General features: G+C 33.0%; 1 protein-coding gene across 2 annotated transcripts in view; it reads right to left on the reverse strand.

Annotated features, from left to right (window-relative positions):
• Positions 1–3,227: 3,227 nt before the first annotated feature.
• Positions 3,228–23,544, reverse strand: part of LOC119633433 (T-box protein H15-like) — a 31,311-nt gene continuing 10,994 nt past the window's right edge. The window contains exons 2-6 of one of the 2 annotated variants that reach the window (XM_038026987.1): positions 21,570–21,844; positions 21,366–21,496; positions 6,915–7,200; positions 5,660–5,904; positions 3,228–3,740 (exon numbers count right to left, since the gene is read on the reverse strand). In XM_038026987.1, coding sequence (XP_037882915.1) covers positions 3,230–3,740; positions 5,660–5,904; positions 6,915–7,200; positions 21,366–21,496; positions 21,570–21,844 — 1,448 coding nt within the window. In that variant the 3' untranslated portion in view covers positions 3,228–3,229. Of the gene's footprint in view, positions 3,741–5,659; positions 5,905–6,914; positions 7,201–21,365; positions 21,497–21,557; positions 21,845–23,544 lie in introns of both variants that reach the window. The other variant, XM_038026986.1, reaches the window with a different exon arrangement.

Raw genomic sequence — 23,544 nt, forward strand, 5'->3', positions numbered from 1 at the left:
TTAAAGCATTTAATAGAAATATTTTGCAGAGCATAAGCAAAGCGTCTTTCACTATAGCAAAAACTTTTTTCTTCCAATTAAATCGGTTCCTTTCATAATGATTTCTATAACATTTTGCGTAGCTGATGTTTGATTTATTTTTTCCCATGGCTTATGAATTTAGATTTCGGCAAACAACTAACTACTCGAGTTTTCTCTAAAATCTTCAATTAGTTGTAAATTATTGAGACCATCCCCTGTACCTCTTTGAATATAAGTCTTTATTGCAAAGTCCCTAGATCGAGTTTCAGTCTGTTAACTAAACAACTTCACAGATTGTATTCGTTAAGAGGAGGGCTTGATTGTGTTAACACACCGATAAGGAAATTTTCTGCACTAAATCGGATATAGAAACTTTGGTTTCAAACTCCTCTGTTGCAGGGTATTTCTGGTGTCAATCTGGCCAGTTTATAAGAATTAGTTAAGCGTTCCTAAGATGTCTTTACTTCAGTTTCACTTTAAAAATTCTTTTATTATTATTATTAAATACAGATATATATATATAGTTATACAAATAGCCTAAAAGGTGTGAGCTGGCATCCGGCGGCCGCCTATAATAGTCGAGGTAAGCGACTATCTCTGGTATGGCTGCCTTCCACAGTAGAATTTGGCATGTCCGAGGTAAAAATTCCGGCCGCACAGACATTTCCAAGCCCATTTACCAGTTCTATCTCTCTAGGGCACTTTTATACTATCATGATCGTAGAGGAAAGTCACCTTTGTATAGATCTCCTTGCTTTTTTTCATATTTTTTCAGACGGGAGACGGGTTTCAGAGGCGAAGCCTTGTCCGGCTCTGGAGAAAAATCAATCACTTTGCTGTAAACTCTCTTGGTTCATTCTAGGGGGACCACTACAAAGCAATTCCTTCAAAACGATTACGCCTTTTACAATTTTTCAACGTAAATACGAGAAATACCTAACTGAATAAATGAATTGGTTTCCTAACAAAAATCTAAGCATAACTTTTTTTTTAGTTAAACAATTCTTTGCGATGCGGTCTAAATTCAAAATACGACATCATATATATATATATATATATATATACATATATACGGACGATAAAATGTGCGATGTGAAGACAATCGGTGGAGGAGTAAACTGTTTATAGAGCGCTCGCCGTACATTATTTTATTTGTAGGCACGCCTCCTCAATGGGTTTCTTATCTTAACTGGATTTCAAACAACTCGTCTTCTAACCGACGTGGATGGATTGATTGCTTTTAGTATTTCACAACCCTGCGACGATATTTCACCAGTGCTTCCGTGTTTCTTTCTTTAAAACTTTCTCACAGTCGGCGCCTCTTAGTTGGAAGACTTCTCCTTTTCGCTCTCTCCTCAGTGCTCTACGAAAAAATGCATTCTTAGTTCCAGGGAGAGTGAGCGCATAAAATGGACTCGTTCAAAAAAAAAAGCACATCCATTGAAAATTCGAAACTTGATTTATTTGATTTAATTTCATTTATTTTGATTAAATTTTTTTTTTTTTTTATATATATACACATACATACAGAAAACTAATTATACATACACAAGATATATTTCTAAAATTAACAGAAAACAATTTTTATTTTTTTTTTTTGTTTTTTTATTATTTTGAGTCTCAAAATTATTTATGAAAACTACACAAAACAACGCGTTAATGCATTTGTTTCAACAAAAATATTTTTACATATAAAATAAATACAAATTGTTTTTTTTTTTTTTGTTTTTTAGTTAAACATTAGGAACAATTAATTAATTAATTATACATGTATAATAGATACATAAATAAGTACATTAATAAAGTTTGTTAAGTGATTCCAATTTGTATCACAATCAAATGCCAGAAAGTCAAAACCATAACTAATCGAAAATAAAATACATTTTTTTCTTCTTTCGTTGAGATTAGCAACCAAATAGAATATGCTCAGGGTCGTCTATGTGACAAAATCGATTCGAAATTAAATTGATCAAGATTAGATATTTTTTTATAGGACGCTTGTGATTAATATTTCCTGGCTTCAAAATAGATATGTTTATCCATAAGTGCGACATATTGAAGTCTTCTAATCGCGCATATTGCTCTTAAAAAAGCCCTTAAAGGTACGAATATTTCGATTAACATAAATTAATTTTGAAAGTTTGCTATAGAAAGTATTTTTTAATTTTATTTAGACTCATAAGGTAACCTGAAGCCACTCAAAGAAAAGAGTGATAGTGTATTGCTTAGAGGAAATCAGAAACACGGACTATACCCCCAAGTGTTGAATTCCCATACCTGACCGTCACAACTAGAAGAGCTGCTAAAAAGTGAAGACGTTTCTTAACGAGTGTCGTTTTCGAAACCTTAGGTAACATCTTGTGGTCCTTTATATAGAGTAAACCAGATCAGAATTTGATTCTCTTACTCGGCAACAATTTCACGCTCGAAACACCTTTTCTTCTATACTAAGAAAAATGCATACTTATCGATCGAGTTTACTCGATATAGAGAATCATAAACCGGCGCCAGCTCTTTGAGACAATTTTGGCCGCCTTTGTCAGAACCTTAAACCGCGGGCGTACTGTTCCCCAAATTTGTACGACAAACTAACTTAAGAGGCACCTCGCCTCTAAAAACAAATCAAAATTGTTCAATACATTTCTTTGTAAAGACGTTCCGGCTGATTAGAAAGGCAGCTATAACAAGCTGCGGCGTCAAATAATTATTATCACACAAGCTCGAAAGAAGCAAAAGGAAAATTAGCCCTAAACCGCGAGAAAACTTTGCACAATTAAAAAAGATAGTAAGACCAACTAAACCAGAGTTTAGACTTGCTCGTAACTTCAGTAGACTCCTTTTACTTTATGATTCTTTTTTCTTCTTTCATGCAGCAGTTACTCTTCTTGCTTCTGGAATAGAAATGGATTAACTGATACTAAAACTGAAGATATGTTGAGTCATGTACAAGATTTTTGCTTCTATTTTTAATATTACATCTGTGCTATTATCAACAATATTGTTTAACTCTGTAATATCTGTATACGTCACACTATGCTTGGTTTCGATATTTTCTGGCATTTATTTTCGATAGAAGAGCCAAAAGGCAAAAATTTTTTATTGTTTATTTTTTTGTTTATGCGAAAGTTTTGGAAACTTTTTGATTGCACTTTTCAAATTTGATATTAGTACGAGAGAAGTGTTTAACAGCCGTTAAAGAAGTAAGAAATCAATTTGGTGGACTGCGTGCTGGCGGTGGAGCATGTTGATGATGTTGCGGCACTTGATACGGACTGAAACGTTGAAAATGCTTTGTACGTAGATCTGGCGAAGGGGAACCAGACGACGACGGAGTAGTAGCGGGCGGTGGAGGAGGGGGTGGCGTACGATTCGAATTAGCTACGGCAGCAGCAGCTGCTGCATTGGCAGCTGCTTGAGCGGCAGCAGCCTGTTGATTAGCCAAAAAGCCGGCAGTTAATTGAGGCCATTGCTGTTGCCAAATGCCCAAATTGAAGGCGCTTAAAGCAGCAGCAGCCGGTGGCCTTTGATATAGCTGCGGCAGCAACATTTCCGTATAGGGAGTTCTGCCGAACATTTGCAAATGTTGACGAGCCTTCTCCAAGAAAGCCAAAGATGCAGCATCGGTTTCTTGGGGCGACAACTGCTGCATCAAAGGATCCGGAAAGAAACGCAATGGCGATCGTAAATGTTGCTCGAATAAATACGAATCCATAGGGTCTCTGAAAAAAAAAAAAAAATTTGATAAGTAATAGAGCTTCTGCTTATGTTATCAAGTAATTTATCAGGCGATGGTAATAAATCTTTTAAGTATGTTCCTATTAGAGATCATTAGAATTGATTTTCCTAATTTTATGGCAATATCGGGCATTAGCTAGACAAGACATGATAGTGTTTTAAAGGATTTTCAAATGGTCCTTTCTCTCCTATAAAAGTGTTTGTTTTTTGTCGCATCCCACGTATACATACTATTCTGCTCAATCTATATAGAATTGAATTCATTTCATATAGATTTACTTCATTTTGTATAGATGTGTAAATGATGCCAAGTTTTTGCTTTCCAGATGAAGATAATTATTGTACTAATCGTAAATCGTTTATGTGTGTTACGAAAGTGAAGTTAAGTGAAAAGTGCCTTGAATCTATATGAATTGTGCGGCGATTTTTCCCGATCCTTTAACGAGTGCGATAAAAGAATCACTAATTCCTGGCAACATGTTGCCATAAACATTTTGCATATATTGCATGCATGCATGTATATAATTACACAATAGCGCAAGTATCGTTTTCAAATTATTAAAAGCAATTTTCTTATCCCTCTGTACCTCTCGTTCTCCTTTTTCGTTCTCCTTCCTCTCGTTTTTCTTCGGCTCAATTGTAAGTCATAAAATTTCTCTATGTTACCTCTACGGGATAATATTTTCATAAATAATAATATTAACTGCAACAACAACAATGCTAGCAACAGCAGAACCGAAGAAAAAACTTTAATAATAATAACAACAACAATAACAAAGTCATTCACAATTTACTCATTATTATCGTGTTTTCATGTACGAATATGCATCAAAGTTAAATACGCCGACCTATAATTTACGCCACTTAAAACACTGCCGACGCCACCATCAACAGCAACAATACAATACAACACCAGAACCGCTGCAGTAACTACTGTATTCCTTATATATATATGTAAATATCCGTTTATGTGAATGTGTTTGCTTGTATGCATGTATATGTTTATTTGCGTCTATAAGCTTGTGTCTTTTACTTAAGTGTTCATGCAACAATTTTCTGAACGAAAAAGTAACGAAAAATATAAAAATTAAAAAAAAACAACAACAACAACGGAAAAGAAAAAGAAGGGGTTCAGAATCCTTTTCGTGTTTTGTTATTTTGCTTCGCCTGTTTTTCTTTCTCGTCCTACGTTTCACACCTGCATTCTCCGGCTCAGTGTTTCGGTTCACAGTAAGTTGCCTTTTAGTCTGCCATCGTTTTCACTTACCAAAGTAAGTCCAATATGAGGATATTGTTATTAACCAAAGCAATAGAAAGGCGTTCATCTCACCGCTCACATTTCATTCGATTCAAACAGTCAGCCAACTCAAACCATCATCCATTCACACTTGAATATTGTGCGTGTTTTCATTTTTATAATATTTCTCAATTTCGTTGCGATGGTTTATTATAATAATAAACAACTTAAGAAAGATACAGAATTGTGCAGGTTTTCTTCTTTTTTTTTTTGTTTTTTTTGTTTGCGTTTTGTGAAAGAGCAATTTCAGTGGCATGTGAATTTTGTGATTTTTTATTTTTTACTTCCTTCTCAGGAAAAAGAAAAACACAAAAATAAATGCTGAACATTCAACACTTTCGGCAGCCCATTATAACACCACCTAATTGTTGTTGAAATTATGTTTATTGCTGTTGAATGATTGCAAAACACTCTGCCATGTTACTGTCGAACTAAAGATAATAATAATGATGTTTTTCCTATTCTATACTTATATTGGAGATTTGGTTTCATTAAAAACCCATATATATATATATATGCACGTGATGATACATGATAATATGCAGCAATTAAAATTGTTCTGGAAAGGCAAAGTTTCTCATTTCTAAAATCGACATTTGCTCTTACCTATCGAAATCCGTTAAACGTGACGAATCACGAAATCCTTTAGCGAACGGATTAGAATCAATTTTCAGTTTAGTTATCAACTGATTTTGATAGGCTGTAACTGCCGTGAACACAGTCTCTGGAAATACAAATGTTTTATGATCCATTTCTTGCAGTTCCTTGGGTGTATTCGGTATAGTCTGGCCATGACTTAAACGCACCAAATGTATACGCGGTTGATAACGATGCATTGAATTCAATACAATCTATAAATGAAAGCCATCCAGCAGCATTAATAAAAAATAGAAAAAAATCATTTCAACTGTTTTATTATATGTGCATATGCATGTAGTGCTCGACACTACCGCTAACAACATAAGTGTATATATTAGAAGCGTAAAAAATATCAAGTCTGAAAAATGAATAAAGCTAAAATTTATATTTATTGTTGACATTCATTCAACTCATCTATGAATGCTTCATTTGCCAAAACGATTAACTCCGTAGATCCAAAAGCACAGCGAAGTGATGGAATTGTTTATTTACATTTTCTTATACCATGTGTTTGATAAAGAGAGAAAACGATTTTTTTTTATACTCTCCGTCTCGTCTAATACAAGGGTATACTAGGTTTGTGCGGATATATTCAACATCCAAAAGGAGTTGACATAGACCTCCGTCTGTCACTACATCCGTCTCCTTTGTTTCCTTTTTCAAACATTTTGATACAGATAAACATAAGTAAGATCTAAGTTTGTCTGTCCGTCTGTCCATCCGTCCAACCTGTTGTGCTCGCCCTACAGCTTGCATCTTTCGAGATATTTTAATAAAATTTAAATCAAGGACGAAAGCTATAGGAAATGCGTCAGATCAGACCAGTTTTTTGACCACTTCCCGTGTAACGCCTTATTTTGAAAAGGTCTTATATGACTAACTATAGGATATTTAATGCTAAATGGGGTTTTTACCTGTTATTTGATAACAATGCTCTTTAACAAAATTTTTAATACGATTCACATCAATTTACCAATTGGTTCCTAAAACAAATTTTTTATTGTTCAATAACCAAAAGGACGCATTTAAAAAGATACAACTTAAAAAAAATAGGAAAAGCAAAGTTAACCGATTTAGCAAGCGTATATAGTTATCGCTATTAGGAATAAACTAAAGAAATCTCTGTTATTAGGCTCAATATTTTCTACGTTTCTTACCACGATAAGCGTTTAGTAGGATTCGTGTTGTCAACTTGCGGAAATTATTTTGCAAATTCATTTACCTGACCGCTTTTATCCATTTCATTATTTGTTAATTTCACTTTTTCAAATGACACAACTTGCTTACGTAAAGCATCCACACTAATTGGACTATCGGGATGGGCATAAAGTCGCGCCGGGGGTGGAGGATCCGCTTTGCCGGCCACCAACCACGATGAACGATGATAAGCGTAACGATAACGCCGTGAATCCATTGGCACTATATCTATAAGCACCGCATAACGATCGGGCGGTTGTATTTGTCTCAATGGTCCCGAAAAGCTAACACGTACCGTGGGAAACATACGTCTGAAAAGCATTAACAATATCAAAGCATTCCTCAAATATAATTTGTATAAACACTTTTTGTTATAAATTTTAAAAAAGTTTTAAAAAATTTTTCATAAATATTTCTCTGTAAACTTATTAAAACTAGTGTGTAGTTTGTAGCTTTCAATCAAGGAAATTTCGATTAAACATTTCTACAAAGCTTTGACTACTTTTTAGAAGGCTTCATTTTTACTCTTCAGAAAAGCTTTTCTGCGAGCGAGTTTTTTATAATTCATTCATTCGCACCTTTCAAGATTGAAAATATTAATATAGAAATTTGGAATGCAACATAGGTGTACCTGGGTCACCCATATAATATATACAATAAGTTGTGAGCCGCATAAGATATCCATGTGATATCTACTGGCGTTTGACATGTCCAAAGTTAAGAGTGAAATTTAGGAAGATTTCCGCATGGTTCAAGCATACATTGTCTAAAATGGATGGACACAAATCGAGTTTGAGCTGACGCGCGCAATGAAGAAAGGCCTATATTCTTCAATGTGTAAAAAATGGTAATCGAAAAAATGTTATAAAGGACTTCCGGGAATTATCCCAATTTTCAAACATTCGTGAATTAAGAAAAACTTTTTAACTTGCAATCAATGCAAACATTACTTCTAAATTTGGATGAAACCAAGGAGGGCCAACTCAATATCAGAAAATTTCTTCTACAAGTAAATAAAACCCTTTCCTCTTTGTTTACAAAACTATAGTGAAAAGGTAAAGAAACTTTTCTGTTTAAATCGGTGGCAGCCTAACTGACGTATATGCCAAATTTCGTATGAAACTCTTCAATAGCTAATGACCGACGCTTATGTACTTGTATTAAAACGAAGGATTTTTCGCTTTGACTTTAGTTCTTTAAACGAGTCAGAGCCTTGTCCTCTGAATGATTATTTTAGTTTTGAAAGGAACCACAAGCTCAGTCAGGGAAATAGAGTTCTTGAGAAGGGCTTAAAAAGACCCAAATGCATTGTGAGAAGATCGCTCATTATGATGCGAAAGCCGAATGTTCTTTGCCTACGGCAAACAGAATATATCGCTTAATTAACATTCGTTGCTTTGACACGATAGCTGAAGAACACCTGGACCTCTTCCCAATTTCTTTAATTTCAGATCATGTTTTTTTTATTTTAGCCGAGGTTTTTAAAGAAATAGCTTTCCATGTTGAACTCGAATATCTCCACTTACAATACATTTGAGCGAAAATTGAAAAAATTAACGCTTTCGAAAATAAGAAGATGGAAAAGGTTTTATGCCTAATATATGCACAACACTGCCGTGAATTAATTACTGAGCTTACACATCATCATGATGTATTTCCTTTGAACTTCAGCAAATATACCCCAACGTCGCGGCTTTAAACTCGTTGATAATTCGCTCATTTAACTTTTGCACGCTTGCAGTAAGATTGAGCCGTTCTTCAAAAAATATATGTTTATGTTTTTGTATAGTTTGTTTTAATATATAAATGATTTGAAAACCAATCAACTACTAAAATATATAATTCACTCATATGGCACTCACAAGAGTAGTGCATTGAAATACAGTTGGTTTATATAAAAATTATTCTCAGGGCTTGTATTGCATTAGTACACCTGTTCGCACCTTCCATGAATTGTCTTCTTTCTTTTCTCTCACATTACGCTTGACAGAATGACCTTCAATTCAAGTCGAATTCGAAAATAATTTCGAAGAAAATATCTTTGTAAAACCTAAGATTTCCATCGATCAATTTACCTGGTTTTGAAAGCTCAAGACAGACTCTTGGAACAAACGTTTTACATACTCTTATTCAAGGCGCTGTTCTTGGTTCATTTTAATACTAATATTAGCATCAAGCATCTAACAGAGTGTTTAGGAAATTTCTTCCCTTTCGTTTGATTCAATGAGGGGATAATTATGAACTCATTTCTCCTTTCGGCGTTTCATGTAAACAATTTAATGATTTTTATTATTTAGTTTTAATAGACGATTTAGGTGATTACGGGAAGTCATTGTTGCCTAACTCATGTAATTGACTGAGAGCCCAAGAGTGCGGTTTAATTCATTTTAGAGCGAAGATATGATATTCACTTTATCATCCGTTGCATTATAGTTGGAAATATTTTACTATATTACAATTGTTTTTTTCGGCCTCAGCATTACAAGTTTGTAACCATGTTCACACAAATTTTTTAAAAGCATTGTTAAACAGTCTTCATAAATGGATCCGCGTACCAGTTAATCTCTCTATCTCTCTATGGTAATCTCATACTATCCATTTTATCGGGTATTAGACGGACTTTGTTATTAAGTCCTAAGCGGGAGGTAGGGCTCAGTATTTTGGGTTAACGTTATTGTCAACATATTACCTCCATAAATAATATATATAAATTATATAATCGGTATTCAATTTCATTCTATCCGACTGGGTGGCCGATTAGGCAAAGAATCTCGATTAAATGTTCAATGATCATATCCCAAGCACGGTAGAGATCCCAATAAACCTGATAACATTTCGATTCCAAGACTTCAGTGATCGAATCTATTCTCAATCTAAATTAATTATAATAATAATAATTTCATTCTCTATATGCGTAACTCTTTTTCCTTTTCTCCTATACGCATAACACGACTGAACTGCATTTCTTTGATATTGAGTGCTTGTCCAGCTAAAATTGTGCATGCAAACAAAGCGAAACACTTATCATCTTATCTTATTTGGAAAATATTTTATCAGACCTTTTATATATTCCTCTTTGCATATATTTTTTCGTTCCTGCTAGATACTAATTTTAAAATTCTTATTGACTTAATGCCGACTTTGTCCGACGTAATTGGAATAGATCTTACGAGTTTTACTGACATAATTCTTTGAGTGTACACATGCTTCTGCATAAGTTCACAACCATATGTACCTATGTATATGTTATATACATGATTATATTCCATAAATATGTATGGATATCATGCAACAGAAACATTAGTCTTGTTGGTTTGCAATGACACTTTTGTTAGCTCGATGGCAGGTGAAAGATATTAAGTTTATCCAATGGGTTAGGAATGGTGTAGAACAAAAGAAAATTTACTCTTTTTTTATTTTAACAGGATATCAAACTAAATAGACTAAAGTGAAACATAGGAATCTATTGCAACATTGGATCAATGACTTAAGAGACAACAACAAATTTCTTACAGGTGCGCTATACGCGTAGTTTTTTTATTTAAATGATAAAGCTAATAATATAATACAATGAAAAATGCGATTAAGCGTAAACTTACTACGTTTTTTCGTAACGAATTACACGGCCATATGACTCTCAGTCACTCACAAGAAACACTATAGCTATCGTTTATAGTTTATAGTCCAAACTTTACGTTCCAGCTTTAAATGTAGCTCAGAGCCACCCCGTGGCAAGGTTTTTTTTTTTTTTTTTTTGGTATGTTGAGCAGAGATGGACTAAGCCAATAGATTTGTGGCAAGGTTAGAATTAAGTAAATCCATAAACAGGATAATACTATTAACCAAAGCATTGAAAATATTTTATGGATTGCTGTTAAACATAACCGGTCTGCACATCTTTCTCTTTTACTTCACAATATATATTATGAGGACATGTCTACCCTTTCTCTACGGACTATCAATAGTAGTAAAATAAATGTTTCTTTTGGGAAAAACATTTAATAAGAGAATCAAGGCCAGTTAATCCAGTAGAGAATCGATATCGAGTTACTTCGATTTTAATTCGATCGAGGCACTGTCACGAACAGTCGCTTTATAGCTGTTGATAAGGTATACATTAGCCTTCCCATGGAGTGAGAAATCCTTCGATTGTAGAAATGCTGTCGAGTAACAGATTCAAAATACAATCGTGTCTACTCGGCGTCCATGACTGTAAACTGGCCTAAGTTTTAATTTTTTTAGCGGCAATTGTTTGCTTTTTTAGGCCGTAAGCAGAGCACTCCGCTGTTAATATTTTGTTTACACAGAGCGATACTAGAGGGAAGCGTTTTGTATCACAATTCTATAGTTAACTCTGCGACCAAAAAAGTAGGTGGAAAAAGTTACCAATAGTTTTGTAAAGATTGCAGATCAATTATCAGTTTATCTTACGACACATTTCCTTACCAAAATATGTATATATCGTAAATTCTACGTTTCCTTGTAAAGAGTTCGTATATGCTTTGCTTGAATATTACGTCATCGTAAATTACTACGTAACTTAGTTTACGAGCATTGTACGCATTCACATGAACGCCTTTATTAAGCGAAGCAATTGTGTTGAGCATAATAATGACTGAGTATCTTAAAAATGAAACGTTTCAATTTCAGCGTTTCGTTTTTTTATATGCATGCACGTTTTAATTGCATTTGTGTTTGTTTTTCGGTAAAGTTGCTATTCTTGTCTTGTTTTGATAAATAAACGAGAACGATGTAAAAATTGCAGCGTAATGATAGTAGATTACCTTACTAACGCGGTTAACAATCAAATTTCGGTGCTTTGTCGTTATGCTGCTGGTAGTAGTTATAACTGTTTGTTCTTGTGTTTCTAAATAATTTTCTGCTATAAATATCCTTTAATATCCTAATAAATATGTGTAGTAGCCGGGTTATAATTGCTTTGAAAAAACATGAGCAACTATATTTATATATATATATATATAATAAAATATATGTAGGTATACTAGCCCTATAATTAGACTAAATGTGCGGCAAACAAACAAAAGCAGTAGAAACAAGCGAACACTAATTTCATGTTCAGCTCAGCTTTAAAGTACCGTTGATGATGATGTGTTGTTTAGTACACCTTTATTTACCTTTATAAGTATTGTATATAAATATTAACTGACTACCTTTGCGTATATATATATATATATGTAGAAATATTTATTTATTTATTTTACTTTTTTTTTTTTTTTTTTTTTGTTGTCATTTTTTTTTTTTTTTTTTTTTTTTCAAGTCTTTTCTGCATGCAATTTTGAATGTACTGCCATTATATTATGATATCGATCTATGTCAACACTTCGTTTGCTCGGTTATGTCTGGCTTGTTTACTTTATATGGGCTTAAATGTTGGTTTATATATGTGTAAGTAAATACATATGTAAGTTTTAATATAATTTCCAATGCTTGTATATGAAAAAAAAATTATATTTTCTAGTATGGACGGCTGGAACCTCCCATTTGATAGCGAATGCAATAAGGCAACTCCCACGCGTAGTTAAAGTAACATATACGGGATTATACATGTATATATTTTTTTTTTTTTTCGTTTTTAAAACACATAACCAACATTTTACTTCAATATCATTAATGCATAGAAATATTATGTATATATATATATATGGTCATAAATGATTAGCCACAGGGCGACCCATCATGGATAGTAGAAAGTCATGCTTGTCTTATAATCAACTATAATGCAATTTAAATGTTAATCCCTTCGTTGGTGGTAGTAGTAGTAGTAGTAGCAGTTTGCGGTGATAGACACATCGTAACCTTTATTTTAGCACCTTGATGTTCATGCTAAATTAAATTTTAGTAACGAGCCGTAAATAAAGGCAAACACTGAATATGCAAATTTCCAACGAGCTTTCAACAATGCGTTGCAAATCAACTTATCATGCAACCACTATGCAAAGCGTCAGTCAAAATTTCTTTCATTAAAAAAAAATTGAAAAAAAATTCTACTAATCTTTTAAATAATATATATATATATATATATTTTCCTTGCTCGTCTGAGCCTGAATTTTAATAAGTTATAACTTCCTTGCCGAGAGCACACCACCTCATTATTATATCTTTAAAATAACTTCATGTCAATTACGTCGGCTTCTTCGTTATTTCAAGTCCACCTATTGCTTTGTTTTATGATATAAGTTTGTCAGTCCTTCGGCGTTGGCTATGCTTATACTATAAATAAATGCAAAAAATCTGCAAATGAATTTTAATCATTTTCGGAATTCGGAAATGTGGTATGACGGAGCCAAACCTAGAAAATGTTAATAATTTTAAAATATCTTTTCAATTGACCGAAAAAGTGGCAATGTTTAAGCGCAGTAAGAAAAGGTAAAAAATAAATAATCTAAAGTTTATTTTTAAAAAATCAATTTTCTCGCACTCTTGAATGCTGTATAATATCAAGATTGGCAATAAATCCTCACTGCTTTTTCTAAACAATGGAAAAACAAAAAAATAAATTCGCTTGAATTGTAAAAAATATTTTAGTCCGTTAGACGTTTTCCGTGGCTATACATTTTCGCATAAGAATGAATTCATTACTCGGGGCGACAATAAACTATGGATTGCGACAAATTGTCGACGTTAATCAGAAGGAATCGTGAATGTAGTCTGAGTCGTAACGCAAGTGCTTCTAATGTTTCTTGAGCGCATCTTAGCATATGGAACTGAATGTCGTTAATGTTGAAAAGTCGACTCATAGATGGGCCAGTCTGCATCCAAGTTGTTTACGTTTGAAGCATAGATAGATATAGAATATATGAACATGTATTCAGCGGCATTGTCAGAAAGAGGAAAGTTTTCCGCGTTTGGCATTTTGCTGGCATAGGGCTCAAGAATGTTAAACGTGCCGAACATACTCCAGAGGGATAATTTATGCTTTTTTATAAAACTTGAACATAATACTTTAAGAAGAAGAAATTACAATTTGACAAACGTTTGCAAACAAATTAAGCTCAACTTTTAGAAAGACGATAAGCAACTGCTTCTATGCTCGGTATAAGTAACGAGGGGAAGTTCATGTTAAATGAACGGTATATGTCGCGGAACATAAAATGAATGGAATAACGGCAGCAGGCTTCCAGTTTATAACGCTGATGATGGAATCCCATCAATTTGGCGGCCCGCGCTATAAAGTGCCCGCAATATAAACGTTTACAACTGCGAGCGAAATATTTCGAGGACATAATTGAAATTACATTCATAGGCGTGTGTGCAGAGACATCTTATTGAATATAAAAGTAAAAAAAAAAAATCAATTTCCACATTAAACAAAATGAAAAAAGTTATTTAAAATATTAAGTGAGTAATTATTATAATGAAATAAAAATTATTGAAAATTTAATTAATTAAATAAATGAATAATTAATATATTAATTTATTAATTAAACTTTATATTAATAAATCATTAATTAATTAAATAAAAATATGTAAATAATTTGATTATTTAATTATTAGTTAATGTTAATTAATTAATTAATTAAATAATTGAAAATTCTTTTTTTCTTTTGCTATATTCAGTTGAACAAAGAACTAAAAAATTATCAAATTAGGTAATTAAATAATTAATTTTTTTAAATTTATTCTTTCTTATCTTATTTTTCCGGATGAATTGAACAATTTTCGCTCTTTCTAAATATGATAGAGTGTTTACACTGCGAGTAATTTTGCACAAAATTAATTGTTTAATTTTAATTAGCGGAATTTATTCTTTTTCCTATATATGAATATTTTTAATTAGGAATTATCTGTATATGATACTTGCAGGATTATGTATAAAGAGTGCAATTTCTCTTGAATAGTGAGTGACTGTCTGCTTGGCAGCGATTAAGTGCGTAAGTTTAAGTAAGCTTTACTTTCCATTCATATATCTTTCTTTTCATTTCTAACAAAATGCAAACTAGAGGGAAACAAACACAAGGATAGTCAAGCAGGTTACGTGAAAGAAGTGCATGAGTTAATCATTTAAAAATAACATATCACTCTTCTAATAGAAAAGTAAGTAAACGTAAGTACCAAGTAACAGAATAATTTTGACGTTTAGCATATAATCTGAAAGGATCTAAACGATCAGCTTCCATTCGCTCATCAATACATCTCTGATCGTTGAACATGCGTATTCGTAACGCTGCAAATCTCTCTTGTTCTAAATGTCATTTTTGGTCCTTATTCCATGTGTTTACTTAAATAGCTGCATACGTGAAAATTTATTGAGACACTTTAATTGCAGAAAGATTAGATTAGAAGACTAGAAATCTGTTCAATATTCCTACTAACGAAAGTTAGCAAGTCAGTGAAATGCTAATATCATCTGCAACCATTCCGCCTATTGCCTGTGTAGCTGAACATACCAATACATATTCACAACTTCTGCGTTAATCGTTGGAGATGTTTTCTTGGATTTCAAAACATAAGATTCAAATTTTTTCGTTGACCTTAGCCTCTCATCAGCGTTAATTCATTTCCTCAAACATCTTTTAAATTTCAATTCAATTTTTGACTCATTGATGGATTTCTTCCGACAGTCATCTTATCTAAAGTTAAAATTTCATAATAAATGACGCTTGACTTTGATAAAGTTAATAAATTTAAAATATTTTAGTTAATCACATGTATAATAAAGTCGCTACCTTGGTACCTTATTGCTCAAATCCATTCTCACGATTATCTAAATAACAAGCAAAATAAGCAATAGAGCTTTTGGAGGAACTACAAGCGCGTGAAATATGACAATAATAAATAAACATTTAAAAAATAGAAAACTTTGCCGGTAAACACCATATGAGTTTCAGCCGTACATGGAAGCCACACGATAGTTATAGTTCCAATCGATTTGAAAACTGAGTTTTTTTTTTTTCGGAATATGGTTCAATGGTTAAATATACTGCCCTTCGAAGACCAGTTCACGCATGGAAAGAGCTCCATTCGCTCATCTATAGCAGATGTTGGCTTTTTATCTAAATATTTATCAACGATATTTGAAAAATCAAAGCAAAAGAACTGTTGATTGGCTAACTAAGGCAGAGTAGAGATATATCATTTTATAGATACTTTAATGTGTGTGTGTGTGTGTGTTTGCAAGTATAAATATTTTCTGACAAGATTGGAATTTTGAGACGATTTGATCATATCCGTCCGGAGAACAAAGTTTTGCATATCGATATTCGACTTGAGAAACTCTTAGATGAACCTCTAAACTGCGCGTTATGCATTCGGAAACACGCTTATAATCCGAAGGAGGATGACGAAAATTCGCCCTGAGGCAAGTAGAGATTTTTTTCCTCTCTATTTACATAAATTCTTTTACTTTTCTTTTTTTTATATTTATATTTTTTCTTCCTTTTTTTTTTTTGTTACATAAATTCTTTTTATTATTCACATCGAGAAAGTGTTAAATATTTCTACGGTCATAAAAACTATGATCATAGAGAGTGTTATAAATTAGAAATTTGAATAATTTTCGTATAACAGCGCCTGCAGCAAACAAATATAAATCATCTTCTTCTTATTCTTTAACATTCTTATTGAGATTTTTTATTGATACTGAAACATAAAACTCGGACGATTTTATTGTATTTTTATGTCAACCACCAGATGTTTAATTAATTAATGAATTCGCTATTCCGAACACGATACCTGGGATTAAGTATCGAAATTTCTCTAAAGTATATCTACATTATGTCGATTTACCATAAAATTTATAAAAGAGCTAACTGCGGCTGTCTACTATTCCACCTGTTAATCTTTTTCTCACAGGTATCGAGATATTTAGTTCCTGGGAAACTGAAGAATGTTTCACAAGAGCAATAACCAAAATTGTTTAATTTCGTTGATATTAAAAAGCGGTTTAGGGTGTATTTTTCACACCCAGCACCGAAGCACGACGTATATATTCATTTCGTCAAAACGTATGTAACGCTCAGAGAGAAACATCGGATATCCAAGAAATTAGCATCCAAGTCTAAATCGATTTAATCATGTCCCTCTGTCCATCCGTCCGTGTGTGTAAGATCAGTTGTAAGAATTCTCCCCGCCATAAAAGTGAAGCTGTCGATTTCAAATTTGGCAGAAATTTTGAAAATTCTTGCATGCAGGTTGCTATTGGGCTATTGGGCCACATAGGTGTGGAGACGCGCCCACAACAGCACATAACCCGAGAACACTTGTTTTTAAAAATGAATAACAAATTGCTTTCTTCCTCAATACTCATAAACTGTAGCAGAAAAATCTACAAAAATTTAAAAGCATGTTCTATGGGCGTTACTGTAGCGCCTTTACCAAATGGCAGAACATTGATCACGCCTACGCAATATTATAGTGTATCAAAATTTAATTTTTTTTTCAATACCTTTATAAGTCGCCGACACAAGCTTCAATAACCCCATAAGGTGTATAAATTCTTGGCCAATTTCCAACTTGGAATGCACCTAAACATACCCGTCTGCGCGTCTATTTATCTGTCCGTCTGTGCTAATGTGTAGTATTTGTGGTAAACTTTCACCCCTTAGATAAAATGAAGATATCGCCTACAAATTTACAAAAGAATTTAGAAGTGACTTAAATTTTTCCAGGCGCGCGACACAACGCCCACATCCCTATGCGACAAAAATTTTTATTTTGAAAATGAAAAAAAATCAGCCATATATACCTTATGCTGCCGTATGTAGAGGTTACCAGTTCTCATCTAATAAATTGTAATAAAATATAATATATTATGTAGCATACAAAATATATTCTATCTGTTCTCCCTTTAATACAATATATGAGAAATATATATGTTATTATTACATTATATTATATTAGGTATGTATAATAAATATATGTAATATATTTCATGCGATAAAATATAGTATATTATATTCTAATCTGCCTGAGCGGATGAAGGCGAGGAACCTCGACTGGTAACTGAATGGTCATGGGTTTGAAGTCTCAAGTGCCGTAAAGTTTTTAATTAAAAAAATTTGGATAGCCGATAGAGGCTAGTGCTTTAAGAGTTCAGTCTTAGAATTTATTCCTCTGGCGAAATTAATAATAATAATAATAATTGTATTCTATGTTTTTATATATGTTCTGCATTATGCGCATTATGTTCTGAACATAGGCACATACGACCGAAAAGTATATCATACGACCGAAAAGTATAGCATACGACCGAAAGAAAGAATTCGTGTAAAACAAGTGTTGGCAAACCGTGTTATTTACAAATCGTGTAAGAAACCGGGTAAAGGATGTTCTATGATGTAGAGCGTGTTCTATGTCTTATGTTTTCCTTTTTACTATACGTTCCTTTCTCTCTTAATAAAAATAAAAAAAAATTTATGGAAAAGAATAATTTATTATTATTATAAATTAAATCAATTATATGCAATAAATTTAGGAATATAAATAAATAGATTCCCTTTGTATAAGCAGGACTGTTAGATTGCTGGTGAACAACGCATTACCTACGCTTACTTGGTCTGCTTACGTTTCCTCTATTATCGTAAAGATTGTTTAGATTTTTCGAACATATTCGCTAATAAATTGGCAAAAAGAAGAAAAAGATGAATATCATGACTCTGGACCGAAGATTAATAACATTTTTTTGTAGGCTAGCGTTTTGGAAGATGCCAACACCGTAAAAAGTAACAGACGCAACTTTTGGAAAATTTTAGTAAGCGTCACAACTGGTAGCATATACTTCGACTGCGTAAATAGCTGAAGTCCTTTTGTATAACCTACCATGAAAATTGCAATTTTTTTTGCTCTTACTTGAAAGTATTGCCAACACTTGTCAGCGATGCTGCGTTTCGTTTTTGTAACAGAGTAGTCAAAGTAAAAGGAACATACTATAACCAGTGACAATTTATTTTACGTGGTTTTTTTTTTTTTTTTTTTTTTTTTTTTGTTTTCTCTCGCCAATGTGACATTTCCTAGAATTCTCATGCGGTTTTGTTATCAGATCAACATCAAATGTTGACAAATATTTACAGTCTTTGCTTTGCTTTACAATTCGCCTACAAAGCGTAGAAACATCAATTATCCTGTGCACTATGCTGGATGGTGTTGGTGTTAGTGATAAGTCTGACTTGTAGTTCGAGTTGTTCTTCCTTTTTTTTTTTTTTTTGTGTTATAGATCAGCAGGATAAATCTTCTATCCGCAGCGTATAGCGTAACGAAAACGTTAACCACGTGATATTTCATTTCCATGACCGACAACCGCAAACATGGTTTACAATGAAACCAATACACAAAACAAAAACATGGCAGAAAACCAAAAAAAAAAAAACAAAAACAAGGAAAGAAAAAATCAAAGACAAATACTTTAAAAGTGTTGACGCTCTTGAAGAACAGCAAAACAGTAGCTGGTTGCAAAACAGAGAGGTGTTTAACACATGTTTCGGTAGGCAACGAATAAATTGTAAAAATTCTTTTTAAAAATTTTAATGATAGATTTTTTGTATTTTTGTATTTTTTTTATTTTAACCTATAGACGTGTTGTAGGAAGGTAACCTGTTTACTTTCTTGCAGAAACTATATAAAAAAAATAAAAAAAATTTTGTTTACATAGTTCTCTATGTTCCTCTCTCCCTCTCTCTCTCTCTATCTATTTCTTGCTCTTTCAACATCTCTCGTTGCGCCGATGTCTTTTTATAAAATTATGAATTTATAATTCGTCCGCACAGAACGGACATGGATAAATAACTCAACACAGTAACACAGTAAATGAAACGGCGCTCACGTGAATATTTTATATACATATATGTATAAATACAAATATTTTCTGTACCGGACATTAGGTTTTAGTGATCGCCCTTTTTAACAATGTAATCTAAAATTTATGAGTTAATGTAGGCGCACACGATGCATGTGGTTGTAATATGAATGAAAAATGGTCTTCAACACGAATAATCCGACCTTAATTCATTGCTTACTTGCAACGAAACTGTGAACTGAAACCTAAGATGCATGCGTCTAGCAACGAACCTTGTACACCCGTCGCCCGACTTAAGTGGAGAATATTTTTGTTTAATGATTCATGCGGACCTATTCATAGTTCTGAATAGACGTTTATGCGGACTCTTAGCTCTGTACCTATAGCAGCAATTTCAAATTTTTGGTCCTATTAAACATTTCGTAAAAGCTTAGAGCATTTACGATTGAACCTCTCTCTTTTCTACTTCAATTTAAGAAGAGAAGAAAGAAGAAGAAGAAGAGTCGAGCATGACTATAATTTCTTATTCGAACAGAGATCACCAACTAAGAACCTATGTACAAAGTTTCCATCGTCAACACCAATAATTACAACAGAACAGAATAGAGGGACAAAGAGAAACGTGATTTCTTACGGCGTCTTGACGATTATATCTCACTAGGTATAGAAATACTATCGCTTTTAAAACTTCAGCATTTCCAGTAAAAGACAATAGAAAGACATGAGGACGCGGCTGTACATTTGGAGAAACATATATATGTTGTCTCTCTGATACCTATTTTTAGATTTTACAAAAAATTGACTGAAAATTTCCCCGATCCCTTCTGCCAGTTATAGCACCGCGCAGTAGGAAAAGCAACATTTATAGAAAGGATGTAAATTTTTAATGCTCAAGAGGACATTGGACATTATTTGCAAAAACAAATTGAGGATTTTCGGAACAACTTTTGTTTAGAATACATCACGATTTGCTTAGCCGGGCAAAACTTTAGTGGCCAAGTAAATCAGGCAAAAGTTTGGCATGAGTGTTTTGGAGCATATCTCGGTCAGCGTTACTTATCATGAAACAATTGGTTTATACTTTGCGATCATGAAGTCACCCAAAAATGCACAAAATTAATTTCATTTATTTGATGCGTGTTACGGGCCTCTTACGTGTAGTCGCACATACTTTAGATATTATGAGCAAATGTTGTTTTTTTTTGTTTTTTTTTTGTTTATTCCCAAAAACAAAAAACAAAAAAAATTTCTATTAAATATTCTCTACAGTGGTGTTAATTGTGGCATGCATAACGAAACGTTAAAGCCAAAAGCTGCATAAAGAAGAGCCTCTAACACGACCACCGTCATCGAAGCAAAACGTATTTATATCAGTCAGCTCTTGTAGCTGTCTTCAAACAACATTACTCTGGTGACAGGCTAGCAACAGAAACACCGTCACCATTCAGTTCGGATTTGAAGAAATCATAAATTTTTTCCACGACATTCCTCCACATTCACGGTACCGTGGAACTCTAAGCAGAGTAGAAACTTTTAGGTTCTTTCATATGCAATAAAAACTCATGCCTTTCGCGCTTTGTTGATTTCTTAATCGTATTTGTTGTTGTTATTTGCGCCGAGCTTTAGTTAAGTTTCAATTAAAATTTCCACGTAGTGACAATTTGTGCAAATTAACTTTTTAAACAAATTAATTAATTAATTAATTAATTAATTTATGACACTTACCTGCCAGTTTTTGTTATTATCATTTCAGTGCCAAGTTCATGAAATTTATCCCATAACTCTTTCGTTTCCAAATGGCACTGCACTGGCAATAGATCATCACAATTACATGAGCCCACAATTTTGGGCGAAGACTGCAAAGAGCAGACATTAAATCTATGTGCTCCTGTTCGTTAGTTATGGAGATTAGCTAACTTTTTGTTTTACCTTCGCTGGCTCCGGAGTCAAGCGTTCCTCTTCCGTATTGCTGGGACTTTGCGATGAGGCTCTCCCTCGACTACTGCTCGAGCTGCTATTGTGATTATTGCTATTATTGCTACCGCTGCAATCATTATGCGTCTGACGTTGCTTATAAATTGATTTATTGGTATTATGATGCCTTGTATGCCGTAAAGCCGATGCTGTCTCTGAATCACTGCAATCGACAACATCCACATCAACTTCGTCATCAGCGTCGGGAAAACGTTCAACCGATAGAGGACCTGTACATATATAAAAACATAAATAATTATTACAACACTGACTCCGATCGGCTTAACCATTGCAGTCTTTTAAAAATTTTATAAACTCTGCGTTTGGAAAACTTAAACCCATTGAAATAAATATTTTTCAGAAAGCATAGCTTGACCTTGCGATCGAGGTAATCAATACTGTGTTTCCTCGATTAGCTCTTCTTACAGGATTATTCTGAGAGAGAGAGAGAGAGCAGAAATAAGAAAGTAAAGAATCAAAGACACTCCAGACACTGATTGAATCGTTCGTTAGAAACAAACGCCACAAGAGGACGAGGTATTACGTTATGTAAGCATTGACTCTACGATTAATTTTATTACCAAATTTCGGCAGATGCCGACCGAAATTTGTCCTCCTGCTTGAAAATGTGTATGATGTGCACGTAACCTGTACAAGTTATGATAATATTATGAAAATTAACGAAAACTGCGACTCTAATGTGTTTTGTCTTTATTTTTGTAAAATGGCTAAAGGGATCTCTTAAGGGGAGACACTACTGTAATAACCTACAAACAATTTCTTTGAGATCGAAGGACATTTAGGAAGATAATGATATTCGGATATGGCTCTTAAGCATATATGTATTATGCATAGGGCTAATTAAAAAAAACTTGAGAACAACCACTACATAGGGAGAGAAGTTAGTGAATTAATAAACATTTTTGAGAACATAAGTACTATTAGTTGTTGAGGAGAATATTTATTTACTTTGTAGGCTTTTCCAAGAGCGTTTCGGCATTAACTATGAAAAAATCAACCTTCGAAAGGCTAAATAATTTCTAGACTATCTGATTAAAAACCAAAAAAAAAGAAGAAATAAATTCAAATAAAAATCTTTTGCGTGACCACAAAAACTCCCACATCTATACATTCATACATTCATAGAAATATTTCCATTTCAAATACAAATCCATTATCCATTAATGAATTCATACATATTTGCTTTGCATAAAACCCAACAAAAGTAATATAATTCGTTGCGGTATAAATGTGTTGTTGTTGTTTTATTTATTTATTTATTTTTTTTTGTATTTGCCATAAATGCCTGAATGCAAATTCAATTGCAACAACATTAACAACATAAACAATATAATCTTTTTCGTTTATTTGTACGAGAAAACACAACATCATGTTAATATAAATGTGTGTAAGTATGTATATTAAATGTACACGCGAAAGCCACATACACTTGCTGTTGCATTTGCATGCATTTGATACATTTTTAATAGGATGCTGTAGAAAATTTACACAATTTCACATAAAATTATCTCTTCATGCACTCATGTGCATCTCATGTACACACACACGCATATATATCCGCGCATATGTATGTTTGCAACGACATTGCTATTCTCATCGTCATTAGCGGTTTGTTGCTGATTATAATGATGTTCAGAATATAATTTATTTTATTTGTTAAACACTTTTAACATATAAACAACAAGAAACGATTGATAAATAAATTCAAATAACTTTTAATATAAATAAATATTTCAATAAATCGCAATATTCAGTTCGCTATTCATTAATATTTCAGACATTGGATTGCTTTATTGTATACACATATATATATATATATTTCATCGCATTTATATATGCGTTTAGTTTTCACGCAAGCAACATGCACATTAATTATAGCAATATTAACAAACAATAATTTTATTATTAA

The sequence above is a fragment of the Glossina fuscipes genome, unplaced genomic scaffold (assembly GCF_014805625.2).
Source record: "Glossina fuscipes isolate IAEA_lab_2018 unplaced genomic scaffold, Yale_Gfus_2 2, whole genome shotgun sequence".
Lineage (NCBI taxonomy): Eukaryota > Metazoa > Arthropoda > Insecta > Diptera > Glossinidae > Glossina > Glossina fuscipes.